Genomic DNA, 11,924 nt, shown 5'->3' on the forward strand with positions numbered 1-11,924 from the left:
GAGTGACAAACCCTAATCTCGAAATATGCCAACCCAACAAGTACCTTTGGAGACACCTGTAGAGCACCTTTATAATCACCCAGTTATGTTGTGATGTTTGATAGCACACAAAGGTTCCTCCGGTAAACGGGAGTTGCATAATCTCATAGTCATAGGAACATGTATAAGTCATGAAGAAAGCAATAACAACATACTAAACGATCAAGTGCTAAGCTAATGGTATGGGTCAAGTAAATCACATCATTCTCCTAATGATGTGATCCCGTTAATCAAATGACAACTTGTTGTCCATGGCTGGGAAACATAACCATCTTTGATTAATGAGCTAGTCAAGTAGAGGCATACTAGTGACACTCAGTTTGTCTATGTATTCACACATGTATCATGTTTCCGGTTAATACAATTCTAGCATGAATAATAAACATTTATCATGAAATAAGGAAATAAATAATAACTTTATTATTGCCTCTAGGGCATATTTCCTTCAATACCCTCTTTCCTAGGTTTCCTGTTCAAGATCTGCTTTCTGAGCACATCACATAGAGTCTGATGTCCTTTGAGGCTTTTGTAAATGCCTGTCACATACAATTCCTTCAGCCCTGCATTATCGTCAGTGATACTTGTGGTATCCTCAGATGAGGAATTTGTGACTACAAAGACAGTTGAAGCATTTGCAGCAATAGAAGCATTTGAACATTCAAGTGATGAATTAGCAGATTCACGCTCAATGCATTTTAGACATGGTGGAATAAATTATTCCTGAGTGGAACTGATCTGTTGAGCAAGCAATGAATCATTTTCCTTCTGAAGATCTTCATAACTCACTTTTAGCTTCTCAAGATCTTGCTTTCTCTAAAGAAATTCATAAGAATCTTCTCATGATCAGTTAAGAGAGTGTTATGATGATTTTGAAGGTTTTCAAACTTAGTCTGAAGTCTCTGAAGATTATCTGTCACAGCCTTAGTCGGATTCAATTCCTCACCCAACAGGTCATCGCTTCTGTCTAGTTGATTTTGAATCTTTTCTAAAGCCTTCTGTTGTTTAACAACAATTTTAGCAAGTTTGGAATAGCTAGGATTGAGATTGTCATCGGATTCACCCTCACTAGAGTCAGAGGGGGAATGTTTGAGTACCTTGGCACCTTTTGCCATGAAGCAGTAGGTGGGAGCATAGTCATCGACGCTCTTGTCAGCAGAGTTGGGGAGGTCATTTCCTTCAGTGTTGAAGATGGACTTGCTGACGTATGCAGTAGCGAGGGCTAAGCTCGCCACACCAGAGTCTGACTCCTCAGATTCCTCCTTTTCCACATTATCCTCAGATTCAGCTTCAGAGTCCATTTCCTTACCAATGAATGCTCGGGCCTTCTTGGAACTGCTCTTCTTGTGAGATGAAGACTTTGAAGATTTTGATGATGAAGACTTTGAGGATTTCTTCTTCTTCTTTGAGTCATCAGAATCATCATCTTTGTGCTTCTTCTTCTTTGATTCCTTTTCCCACAGAGGACAATCAGACATGTAGTGACCAGGTTTCTTGCATTTGTGGCAAGTTCTTTTTTTGTAGTCACGAGACGAGGAATCATCATTTCTTGAAGACTTTCCAAAGCGACCACGGCGAGAGAACTTCTGGAATTTCTTCACGAGCATTGCTAGCTCCTGGCTCAGTTCTTCAGGATCACCAAGGCTGCTACCAGAATCTTCAGCTTCAGATTCGGAGGCTGCCTTGGCCTTCAGTGCACGTGATCTTCCATAGCTCGGTCCATAGAGATCTCTCTTCTCAGCAAGCTGGAACTCATTAGTATTTAGCCTCTCGAGGATATCAGTGGGATCTAGGGACTTGTAATCAACTCGCTCCTGAATCATCAGTGCAAGAGTATCAAATGAGGAATCAAGTGATCTCAGCAATTTCTTCACCACCTCATGGTCGGTGATGTCAGTGGCACCAAGTGCTTGAAGTTCATTTGAGATGTCAGTGAGGCGATCGAAGGTTTGCTGAACATTTTCGTTGTCGAGTCTTTTGAAGCGGTTGAAGAGATTGCGAAGAACATCAACTCGGGAGTCACGTTGAGTTGAGACTCCTTCGTTGACCTTGGACAGCTTGTCCCAAATCAGCTTGGCAGTTTCCAGGGCACTCACTCTGTCGTGCTGTCCTTTGCTCAGATGGCCACATATAATATTCTTCGCTTGAGAATCGAGTTGCTTGAATCTCTTCACATTAGCATCATTCGCAGATGGAGTGACTGAGGGAACACCATTTTCCACAACATACCAGAGATTGTTATCAATTGCCTCAAGATGCATGCACATCTTGTTCTTCTAGTAGGGGTAGTCCGTCCCATCAAAGGTAGGACACCTAGCCGAGACCTTGATCATACATGCAGTTGACATAACTAAAACTCCAAGTGGTTAAACCAAAATCACACAGAATAAAGAAGTACCTTGCTCTGATACCAATTGAAAGTGCGTTAAGTCGACTAGAGGGGGAGTGAATAGGCGATTTTTACAAATTCGTCACTGAGGAATTTCAGGGTGAGGAAATTCCTAAGTCACAAACAACTAATAGCGGAATAAGTACTCAGGTATAAGCATCACAGAGCAATAGCATAGTCATCATGATGAAATGAAAGAAGAACACAGAGTACAGAAAGCGTAAACACATGATAAGCAGGCTGAAGACAATGTGACTGAAGAAATAGGGTTGAGGAAATAGACAAAGTCTTCAATCAAAGTCTTCAAACAGTAATGATCAGGTTCATCAACACATGAATGAGGAAATGAAAGGGTTGAGGAAATAGAACCAGTAGGCTTGGTGAAGACAATGATTTAGCAGACCAGTTCCAACTGATGTGACAATTGTATGTCTGGTTGGATCGCTGAGTATTTAAACTCGAGGACACACAGTCCCGGACACACAGTCCTCACAGTATTCTCCTTGAGCTAAGATCACGCAGACCTCGCCCAACACTCGTGGTAAGTCTTCACAGGTGACTTCCAAACCTTCACAGACTTGGTCACTCGGCGATCCACAAATCCTCTTGGATGCTCAAACCATGACGCCTAACCGTCTGGAGGATAAATAGTCCTCAAAGGTAACAAATGTCGGTTCCATGCAAGAACAATCTCTTCAGTGATGCTCAATCACTTTGGGTTTATAGGTTTGGGTTTGGGATTTGGGTTTTCCTCACTTGATGATTTTTGCTCAAAGTCCTCGGAGGATGGGATGCTCTTAAATGACAAGTGTTAGTTTCTCTCGGAGCAACCAACCAGCTAGTGGTTGAGGGGGGGGGGGGCTATTTATAGCCTAGGGAGCAGCCTGACATGATAAGACATAAATGCCCTTCAAGGATATGACCGTTAGGTGGTAGGATATTTTTGGACAGCTGACGCGTAGCACAACAACGGTCGGATTTGAGGTCCAAATTCCTCAGGGCTATCATGTTCCTCACTGTGTAGGCAATCCACAGTGACAAATTCCTAACTCCTCAGTCAGAACAAATTCCTCAGAGACCAGAAGATCTTCGTCTCTGTCACTGAAGAAATTGACTGAACTGATATGAGATTTCGAATGGCTTCACTCGAAAGGGTTGGGTAGGTGTATGATTTTGAGACGAGCATCACGTGGAAATCAGTTTCCTTAGTATTACCTCGACCCCCTTTAACAGTACGGTGTTTCCTATGACTCAAGAAAGAGAAAATGAAACTACGAAAACAAAAGTCTTCACGCTTCATAATCCTCGCATGAATATCCAAGTCTTCAAGGTCACACCAATTTCTTCACTTTCAAAGTTTTCAGGAGAACCAAAGTCTTCAGCTGAAGACATTCATTTTTAGGAGTCGACTTTCACTGTAAATATCAAACTCCTCATCGACTTACAGAGCCTATGTACACTCACAAACATATTACTCCCTTAACCTATAAGTTTTCAATACACCAAAATCACTAAGGGGCACTAGATGCACTTACAGTCACCTTGGAGGGCCTTGTGCCCGCGATCATGTTTGTTGTTGTTGCATGCTCTCGATGTGTCACACACAACATACACGTTGAAATGAGTTGGAATGGGAAGTACAGGGGGTGTAGTTATGTGACAGAAAATGTAAGAACTTATACAGAGCACACCTAAACACTTTCTGAAAACGTATGCAGATATTTGGAGGGTCATATTTGCCTATGGGGATAGGTGCTTTTGGAGGGTCATAACAGGCGCACTACGATAAAAGCAAAGACGTGTTGATGGTGTCCGCCTTGTTCAACGGGAAAATTAAAAGTTGAGACATAATTACGCTTAAGGGTGCGAGTGGAGGGAGTATATAACTATGTGAAAGTAACACTTTTTCCATCCATTTCAAAATATAAATGCTTATATATGAAAAGACAATCTTTGGCAAAGATTGGCTTTTAAAAATAATTACTTCTCGAGGCTAATATATCATATGCACTACTCTCACTACTCTAGCATCACCTTTATCTGGGTTTATTAATCTCATCATATATTTTTTGCGGGGGAATCTCATCATATTTTCGATCAAAGTCTGACCATATATTTGACTAGCAAAATGTTAACACATTGTCACAATTTTTCTTATTAGATTTGTAGTATTTGAATGTAGTTTATAATGATTTGCTATGTATAACTTATATTTTATTAATTAAAATATGGTCTAAAATATAAGTGCATTGTAAACCAGGACGGAAGTACTCCCTCTGTCCGAGTTTATTAGGCCTTACAACATCACAAGCATGTCCCTTTTTATAAAGCCTCGCTTTCAAAGCGAGGCTTCATAAAAAGGGACATGCATGCAATCACTTCATTGGTTGCATTGAAAGTCATTGTTATTGGTGCCATGGCCAGAGAATTACTACCTTCGTCCTGGTTTATTGGCCCCCATTGCAATCTATGTCAAACTTTGACCATAAATTTAACTAACAAAATATTCATGCATGTCACCAAAAATTATATCATTAAAAACTACATTTAAATACGAATCCAAAGATATAATATTTGTTGACATTCACTAACATTTTCGATCAAAGTCTGACCTATATTTGACTAGCAAAATGTTAACCCATGTCAAAAAAAAAATATATTGGTAGTATTCAAATGCAACAGTTTATAATGATTTGCTATGTATAATTTAGATTTTACTCTCTCCGTCCCATAATATAAAAATGTTTTTAATATTAATATAATGGCTAAAATGTTTTTATATTATGAGACAGAGGGAGTATTAATTAAAATATGATCTAAAATGTAAGCGGACTGTAAACCAGGACGGAGGTAGCAGGAACGAGTGAGTGAGTAACGGGAGTTTGGAAAAGAAAAGGCGAGATTCTGAAATAAAAATAACTGGTAATAACGGAGCTGGATCGCTCGCTGACAGGTGGCTCCCCGCGGCCGCACCTTATCCTCCCGGCGTCTTAAACCCCTCGACGGGACGACCGACCGACCGCCGTGCCGTCCTTCCAAACCCCGCAAGAAAATGGCGACCACCGCCACCTTCCTACACCTCCTCGCCCCTCCGGGCCTCCGCCCCAAGCCCGTACTTCGGTCCCGCCTCCGCCGCCTCGCCCTGTCCGTCTCCCCCTCGGGCCCTGACGAGATCCCCGCCGACGACCCGCCCGTGCTCCCCTCCATCCTCGTCAAGAACACCGAGCCCGAGGACGTCGCGCGCCGCCGGAGCTGGGTCGAGCACGGGTGGGCGCCCTGGGAGGAGGCGATGAGCCCCGAGGTCGCCTTCGCGCGCCACAGCCTGAACGAGGGCGAGGAGGTGCCGCTCACCTCGCCGGAGTCCGTCGAGGCGTTCCGCATGCTCACCCCGGCGTACCGCGAGAAGGTGGAGTCCGAGCCGGGGTACCTCGAGCGCCTCTTCTCCATGCGCGAGACGCCTGAGCCCCTCGAGACCTCGTGGGCCGGCCGGCTGCCGCTGCGGCTCGTCCCGCCGCGGGACTGGCCGCCGCCCGGCTGGGAGGTGGACCAGGACGAGCTGGCCTTCATAAGGGAGGCTCACAGGGCGGCGTCGGAGCGGGTGGACATGGAGGCGGCCGCCGCCAAGGGGGTGACCAACGTGGAGAAGGTGGAGGACGCGCCGCAGGATCTGGCGCTGGAGCGGTACAAGGTGTTCCTGAAGCAGTACAAGGAGTGGGTGGATACCAACAGGGACAGGCTGGAGGAGGAGTCCTACAAGGTAATGTATATCACTATAACTCGATCAATTATCTGTGTCCAGTACTCTGCAAATCCGCAATGGCCATTATGATTCTATGAGAAAATAGTTCGTCATTGCAGCTCACAGCAGAACATTGTAAATTTGTTCTGGTATGATGCAATTGAAGTTGGCTTTTAAAATTAGTGGCCTGCTTGTAGTTAAATGATTGTTGTGGCTGCAAATCTGCAGCCCACATACAGGGGAGCTTCATCAGCCACATATTTGTCATGAGATGTGTTGATCACTGCTCCCCAGTATGTTATCACCCTTGATAATTTCGAAAGGAAGTACCTTCTCGTGATTAGTTCAAAAAGGAGATGTAGTATTATTTCAATGGTTATTAGTTAGTTCAAGAGGACCCTTGTAGAATGATTATAGTGATGCATTGTGATAGTTGTTCCATGATATATTTCCTTGTTGAAGTAGACTGTATAAATGCTCAAATGCAGTAGCACGGTATCATGTTAGTGTACACTATTCAGTAGCCTGTCATGTGTCTGTTTAGTTGCACATTGGTTGTGAACAATGTTGTTCTGCAATCCGCGTACACCTTTGTTTCAACTTTCAACTCTTGTGATTGGTGTTGGCTGGCGGTGCCTTGTTATTTATTTTTAGATAAACTCAAGATATCTGTTTTGCATTTGCCCTGGACTGCAAAATAAGTGTTAACTTCATACTTTCCCCAGTAACTGAACTTTGGAGCCAGTAGCCTAACTTGTTATTTGTCGGGTTATGGACGTTACTATTGTGGACCTAGCACTATGATTTCCTATAAGCTATACAGCTAATAATGATTGTATTTTGCCACTATTACTATCCAGGCCAGCGATGGTTGCATTTCACTTAAGAAACACAGCCTTTTAATGATAGCCCTGCAAGCTAGTCAACTACTTTTGGTTCCTTCAATTGTTCTGGTTTCTTCATATACTTGGATTATCACAATGATTTTGAGTCTGGCTTGTCATCTCCTCAAGTGTTTGTAGCCATTCTCATCATTTCAGGACTGAGCAGTAATATTCTACTTGGCTATTTTTGTTATGCAGTTTGATCAGGATTACTACCCTGGTAGACGAAAAAGAGGTAAGGACTACCGAGAAGATATGGTATGTCCATTTGCTCTTGAATTTGCTGCCTATTTTAGTTCTATTTTTCCTGGTCCTGTTAATTGCTGATTTGTTGATTGCTTTTGTGCAGCTGGAACTTCCATTCTTCTACCCTGGACAGGTTCCACTTAAACTTTTGATTGTACCTTCCCTCTTCAGTAACTTGCTGACTGTTACCATTTTAACCTTTGGTAAATGGTTCAATCTACCACATGCAGATATGTTACGGTAAAGTGATCTCTATTCACCTCCATCAAGGAGCTTTTGTGGACATTGGTGGCACACATGATGGGTATGTACTCCTTTAAATCTTCTGCGCAATTGTGGAGTTACCATGGCTGATATAAGATGATGTGTTATGATATTTTAGTAGCATTTTGTTGTTGTCTTGCTTTTAAATGTGACCTGTTAGCTACGGTGAATAATACTACATGGAAATATTAAGGACATCTGCATGTTGGCACGAAACTGCATCACAATATTCTACCAATAGCATTATGTTGAATGATGATTAATGAATGGCACTCAGGCCTACCTTTGCCTTCTTAGAATATTCTACTGTTCTTACATAACTTGTTATAGTAAAGAAAATATTTAATTTGTGTGGTTGCATCTCTTTATATGTTTAGGTGGGTGCCAATAAAAGGAAACGATTGGTATTGGATCCGCCACCATATCAAACCTGGCATGAATGTCTATGTGGAAATTCTGGTTAGTTATCCTTGAAGTTCATTTTCCAATTTCTGTTGCTGCTTCTGAAGATATCTAATGGTAAACAATATGTAGTGGAGGAATGCCTGGTTATCCACATTGCATTATGATATGTTAGTGGTGCTTTGGCATTACCAAAGTACAATTGGACCTGGAGTAATTGAACCCGAGCTCGCATGCTCTCTGATGAACAGTAACATCCGAAAAAATAGTAAACAAAATCAAAAAAATCTGATTTTTTTTGCGATACTGATAAACATTGATGAATGTTTTTACCGCCTGCAATTTTTTGTGATGAAATGACATTCGTGTGGGTCTGGGCCAAAAAAAATAATAATTAAAATCGATGCTCTGAAAAGACTATTGTTGGAAGCATTGATTTTTTTTTCCAGACCTCCACGAATGTTATTTCATCACGATATTTTGCAGGATGTTAAAACTTTCATCAATGTTTATCACAAAAAAATCCAGTTTTTTTTTATGATTTTACTGTTCATCAGAGAGCATGTGAGCTCGGGATCAAATGAGCACTTTCGAGTACAATTTTGTTACTCCCTCTGATCCATATTACTTGTCACAACTTCAGTACAACTTTATACTAAGCTGCGACAAGTAATGTGGATCGGGAGTAGTTTTTTTATAAGATATTTTTTTTTCTTTGCAACCTGGATCCTGGAATTTCAGTAACTTTCGTAGATATGCCTTACTAGTGAATTATAACTATCTATTGTTTTGCAGGCCAAACGAGATCCATACCGGTTTCGTTTCCCACTTGAAATGCGCCTTGTCTATCCTAACATTGATCACCTAATGTGAGTGCCGTCACTAACTCACTATCCTTATCCTCGGTCACTCTGACGAGTCCTGATTGTGTGACGGCTTTAATGTCCGTTGTGTTATGCATTGCTTCGATTTACCTTCAGTCTCGGTTGACTCAGGGTTGTCTATCTGCTTCCTTGCTGCAGATTTAATAGGTTTGACTTCCCACCAATATTTCACCGAAAGGAGGATACAAACGAAGAGCAGCTGTGGGTATGACTTTTCAATTGATTTAACATTTGCTCTCCTGATTCTGTTTTCTGCTACTTCGTTAAATCTAGTAATTCCCTCAAGGATTTTCACATTATTTTTGTTCTTGCTTCATCAGTGTTATGTGCTTGTGTGTGCTTCTTACCTTTATATGCACTGACAGCGCGAAGGTGGAAGGCCGCCCATTCCTAGGAAAAAGCCTTTGACAGACATGGAAACAGAACCTTTGGTGTCAGACCACCCCTTTGTTGAAACGGTAGACACATATCTACCTCTAACATGCTTGTGTCTCTTGCTCCCTCCTAGTGTTTACATTTGGTTCCCATTCGATAGGTTTAGCAGGAATGTTTTTTATCTGCTTGCAGCTTTGGGAATGGCATAATGCAGAGCAGATGATTTTAGACCACGAGGATGAAAATCCAGATAAATTCAAGGATGTGACGTACGAGTCAACAGTTGATACATCCTCATTCGACGAAGAAAACAGGATTCAATACACTGAAGGACGTGTCAAAGAAACAGTGCTTAAAAAGAAAGTTGTGGTACGCATTTGTGTGCCATGATTACGTTGATCATCATTGGGTGTTTATTTCACAGTACAGCGATCCCTTAATGATACGCCCATTGTGGTTCTGAACTTTTTCTGTTGTAGAATGTAAACATCAAAGAACTTGATATGAAGGCTGCTCGTGCTGAGCGTGAGGTACCGTATCTTCCATCATTAGGTGGATTTTGTTTAGCCACTCTGCCATTCCTTTACTGATGCTGAAATTTAACTGACGCAGGAGATTAAAAGGCTCAAAGCGGAAGCACAAGAAAGAGGAGAGGAGTACAAAATCGGGAAGATGCGACGGAACAAAGAAATGGACGAGTACGATCTGCTGCAGTGGCGTCGCTCTTACGAAGAAAGGGAAGCTCTCCTCAGAGACATATGCTGGTAACCTGCAACTGAACAACAAGTTTCATCACATCCAACACACACGCTCTCATCATTAACATCTATATAAACCGGCAGCCGGAAGGCCCTGGGCCTCCCCATTGAGGAGCCGGGGCGGTACGACGTGGACGAGACCATTGTGTACGGGAAGGACTACTACGACCCGTCGAAGCCGATGTACCGGTACGACTACTGGGGCGAGCCACGCAACACGGAGAAGGTGAAGCTGGAGCGGGACGTGGAGCGGCACAACCAGCAGATCATCGGGGACGCCAAGAAGTGGTGCGAGACGTCATACGAGGACTACGTCCGGAAGAAGACGCTGCGGGAGGCCGCCGAGGCCCGGGAGCGGCGGCGGAGGGCGTCGGAGCCGCAGGAGGAGGAGGAGGAGTACGACGACGACATGGACCTCGACTTCGAGAAGATGACCGACCCCCGCGCCCCGCACAACCGGTTCTACATCACGAAATGAAGATGGCGTGGTGTAGAGATTTTAGGTGTAGCTGTTGTTCTGTTGTGTGCGAGGGATGTGAATATTTGGCACTCAATTGTGCGGTTGTGCGTGCCTATGATTACTTTTTTTTAGAATAGCCTATGATGACTTTCTGATCAAATGCAAAGGAGAATTTAGGAAGAGACAGTTCCAGGTCAAAGCAGGTGAACCTGACCTTGTTTAGAATGGATGATGGATCAGACCCTGCCTCTACTCTAGTAGTAGTATAAGAAATTGTTGGTTGGTTGGTTTTGTAGATGTGGAGTACTAGTCATAAGCATAGAGAGAGCGATCTGGTGTTGTCTTTGTTGACCAGGCTGCATTTTGAGCCCCTTTTCTGCTCAACCAGACGGATTTGGTACGTTTATTATTATTATTATTATTAATTAACGAGACGGCCGCGACAAGCTGTTTGTTGGTACCTTTACTGGTTGTTATTATTGTAGGAGACTAGAATGTAGTACGAGTGGTTCATGCGTGAAGCTTTGGTGCAAGTGTGTGACGTTCCGTGTGTGCGTGCAAGCAAATGCTTGTGCTTGCAAGAATGGGCGCCAGTACCGCGTCCCTGTCCCTGATGCCTGACCCAAGTCGTTTACCAGAACCGTTAGAGCAACTCCAACGCGCCGATTTAAACGGACAATAATTTTGTTTGCTTTTTGTTCATTTGGATCGGTCCGGCGGACACCCACGTCCGCTTTTGCATTTGGGTCGACGCATGTGCCCAATGCTAGCCCGACCTATTTTGACGGCGCGCAAAACACACACACAAATATTTCAAAAAACAAACAAACATTAAAGCCGGCTACGAAGGCCGAGAGAGTCCACACGTCCACATTACATTAATTAAATATTAAAAAAAAATAAACTACGAGGCGGCGTGCTGCCCTAGTGAAAATGCTTTAAGTCGACTAGAGGGAGAGTGAATATGCGATTTTTACAAATTCGTCACTAAGGAATTTCAGGGTGAGGAAATTCCTAAGTCACAAACAACTAGCAGCGAAATAAGTACTCAGGTATAAGCATCAGAGAGTAATAACCAGGGCCGTCTCCAGAAATTTGGGGGCCCGGGACCGAAATCAAAATAGGGCTCTAAATTCCAAAAAAAAAAAAGAACCAATGTAAGTAAAGCAAACTTTCACTTAATTAAATAACTTCAAATATGTGTTATTTCATATAATATTTATAAAATATATCATATACGAACGCGAATGTATTGGAATCATACCTCCTTCTAGGATACATGATTGATTATTCTTCCTGTTTTATAAAACAAACACAACATGAATCAATTTACACTACGAATAGGACTTCATAGCTAATATAATCAATAAGACTTTATCTAGATGCAAGATTTTGAAAAAAAAAAGTTTAACAAAAAGTAGCATGCATTAGCAAAATAAAGTCGAGCCTCCTATGAAAAACTTACGCTGACAAGGGCGGCAAGGGAC

At 42.6% G+C, this 11,924-nt stretch overlaps 1 protein-coding gene across 1 annotated transcript in view; it reads left to right on the forward strand.

Annotated features, from left to right (window-relative positions):
• LOC119279794 (protein PLASTID TRANSCRIPTIONALLY ACTIVE 10-like) overlaps positions 1 to 10,824 on the forward strand; it is a 38,212-nt gene extending 27,388 nt beyond the window's left edge. Inside the window, exons 2-13 of the mRNA XM_037560913.1 lie at positions 5,379 to 6,182; positions 7,247 to 7,306; positions 7,398 to 7,427; positions 7,525 to 7,598; positions 7,936 to 8,017; positions 8,756 to 8,829; positions 8,983 to 9,049; positions 9,210 to 9,302; positions 9,412 to 9,588; positions 9,699 to 9,749; positions 9,832 to 9,983; positions 10,062 to 10,824. Of these exons, the coding sequence (XP_037416810.1) occupies positions 5,379 to 6,182; positions 7,247 to 7,306; positions 7,398 to 7,427; positions 7,525 to 7,598; positions 7,936 to 8,017; positions 8,756 to 8,829; positions 8,983 to 9,049; positions 9,210 to 9,302; positions 9,412 to 9,588; positions 9,699 to 9,749; positions 9,832 to 9,983; positions 10,062 to 10,455 (2,058 nt within the window). The 3' untranslated portion in view covers positions 10,456 to 10,824. The remainder of the gene's footprint in view (positions 1 to 5,378; positions 6,183 to 7,246; positions 7,307 to 7,397; positions 7,428 to 7,524; positions 7,599 to 7,935; positions 8,018 to 8,755; positions 8,830 to 8,982; positions 9,050 to 9,209; positions 9,303 to 9,411; positions 9,589 to 9,698; positions 9,750 to 9,831; positions 9,984 to 10,061) is intronic.
• The last annotated feature ends 1,100 nt before the right edge of the window (positions 10,825 to 11,924 follow it).

This window comes from Triticum dicoccoides, chromosome 3B (assembly GCF_002162155.2).
Source record: "Triticum dicoccoides isolate Atlit2015 ecotype Zavitan chromosome 3B, WEW_v2.0, whole genome shotgun sequence".
NCBI classification, from domain to species: domain Eukaryota; kingdom Viridiplantae; phylum Streptophyta; class Magnoliopsida; order Poales; family Poaceae; genus Triticum; species Triticum dicoccoides.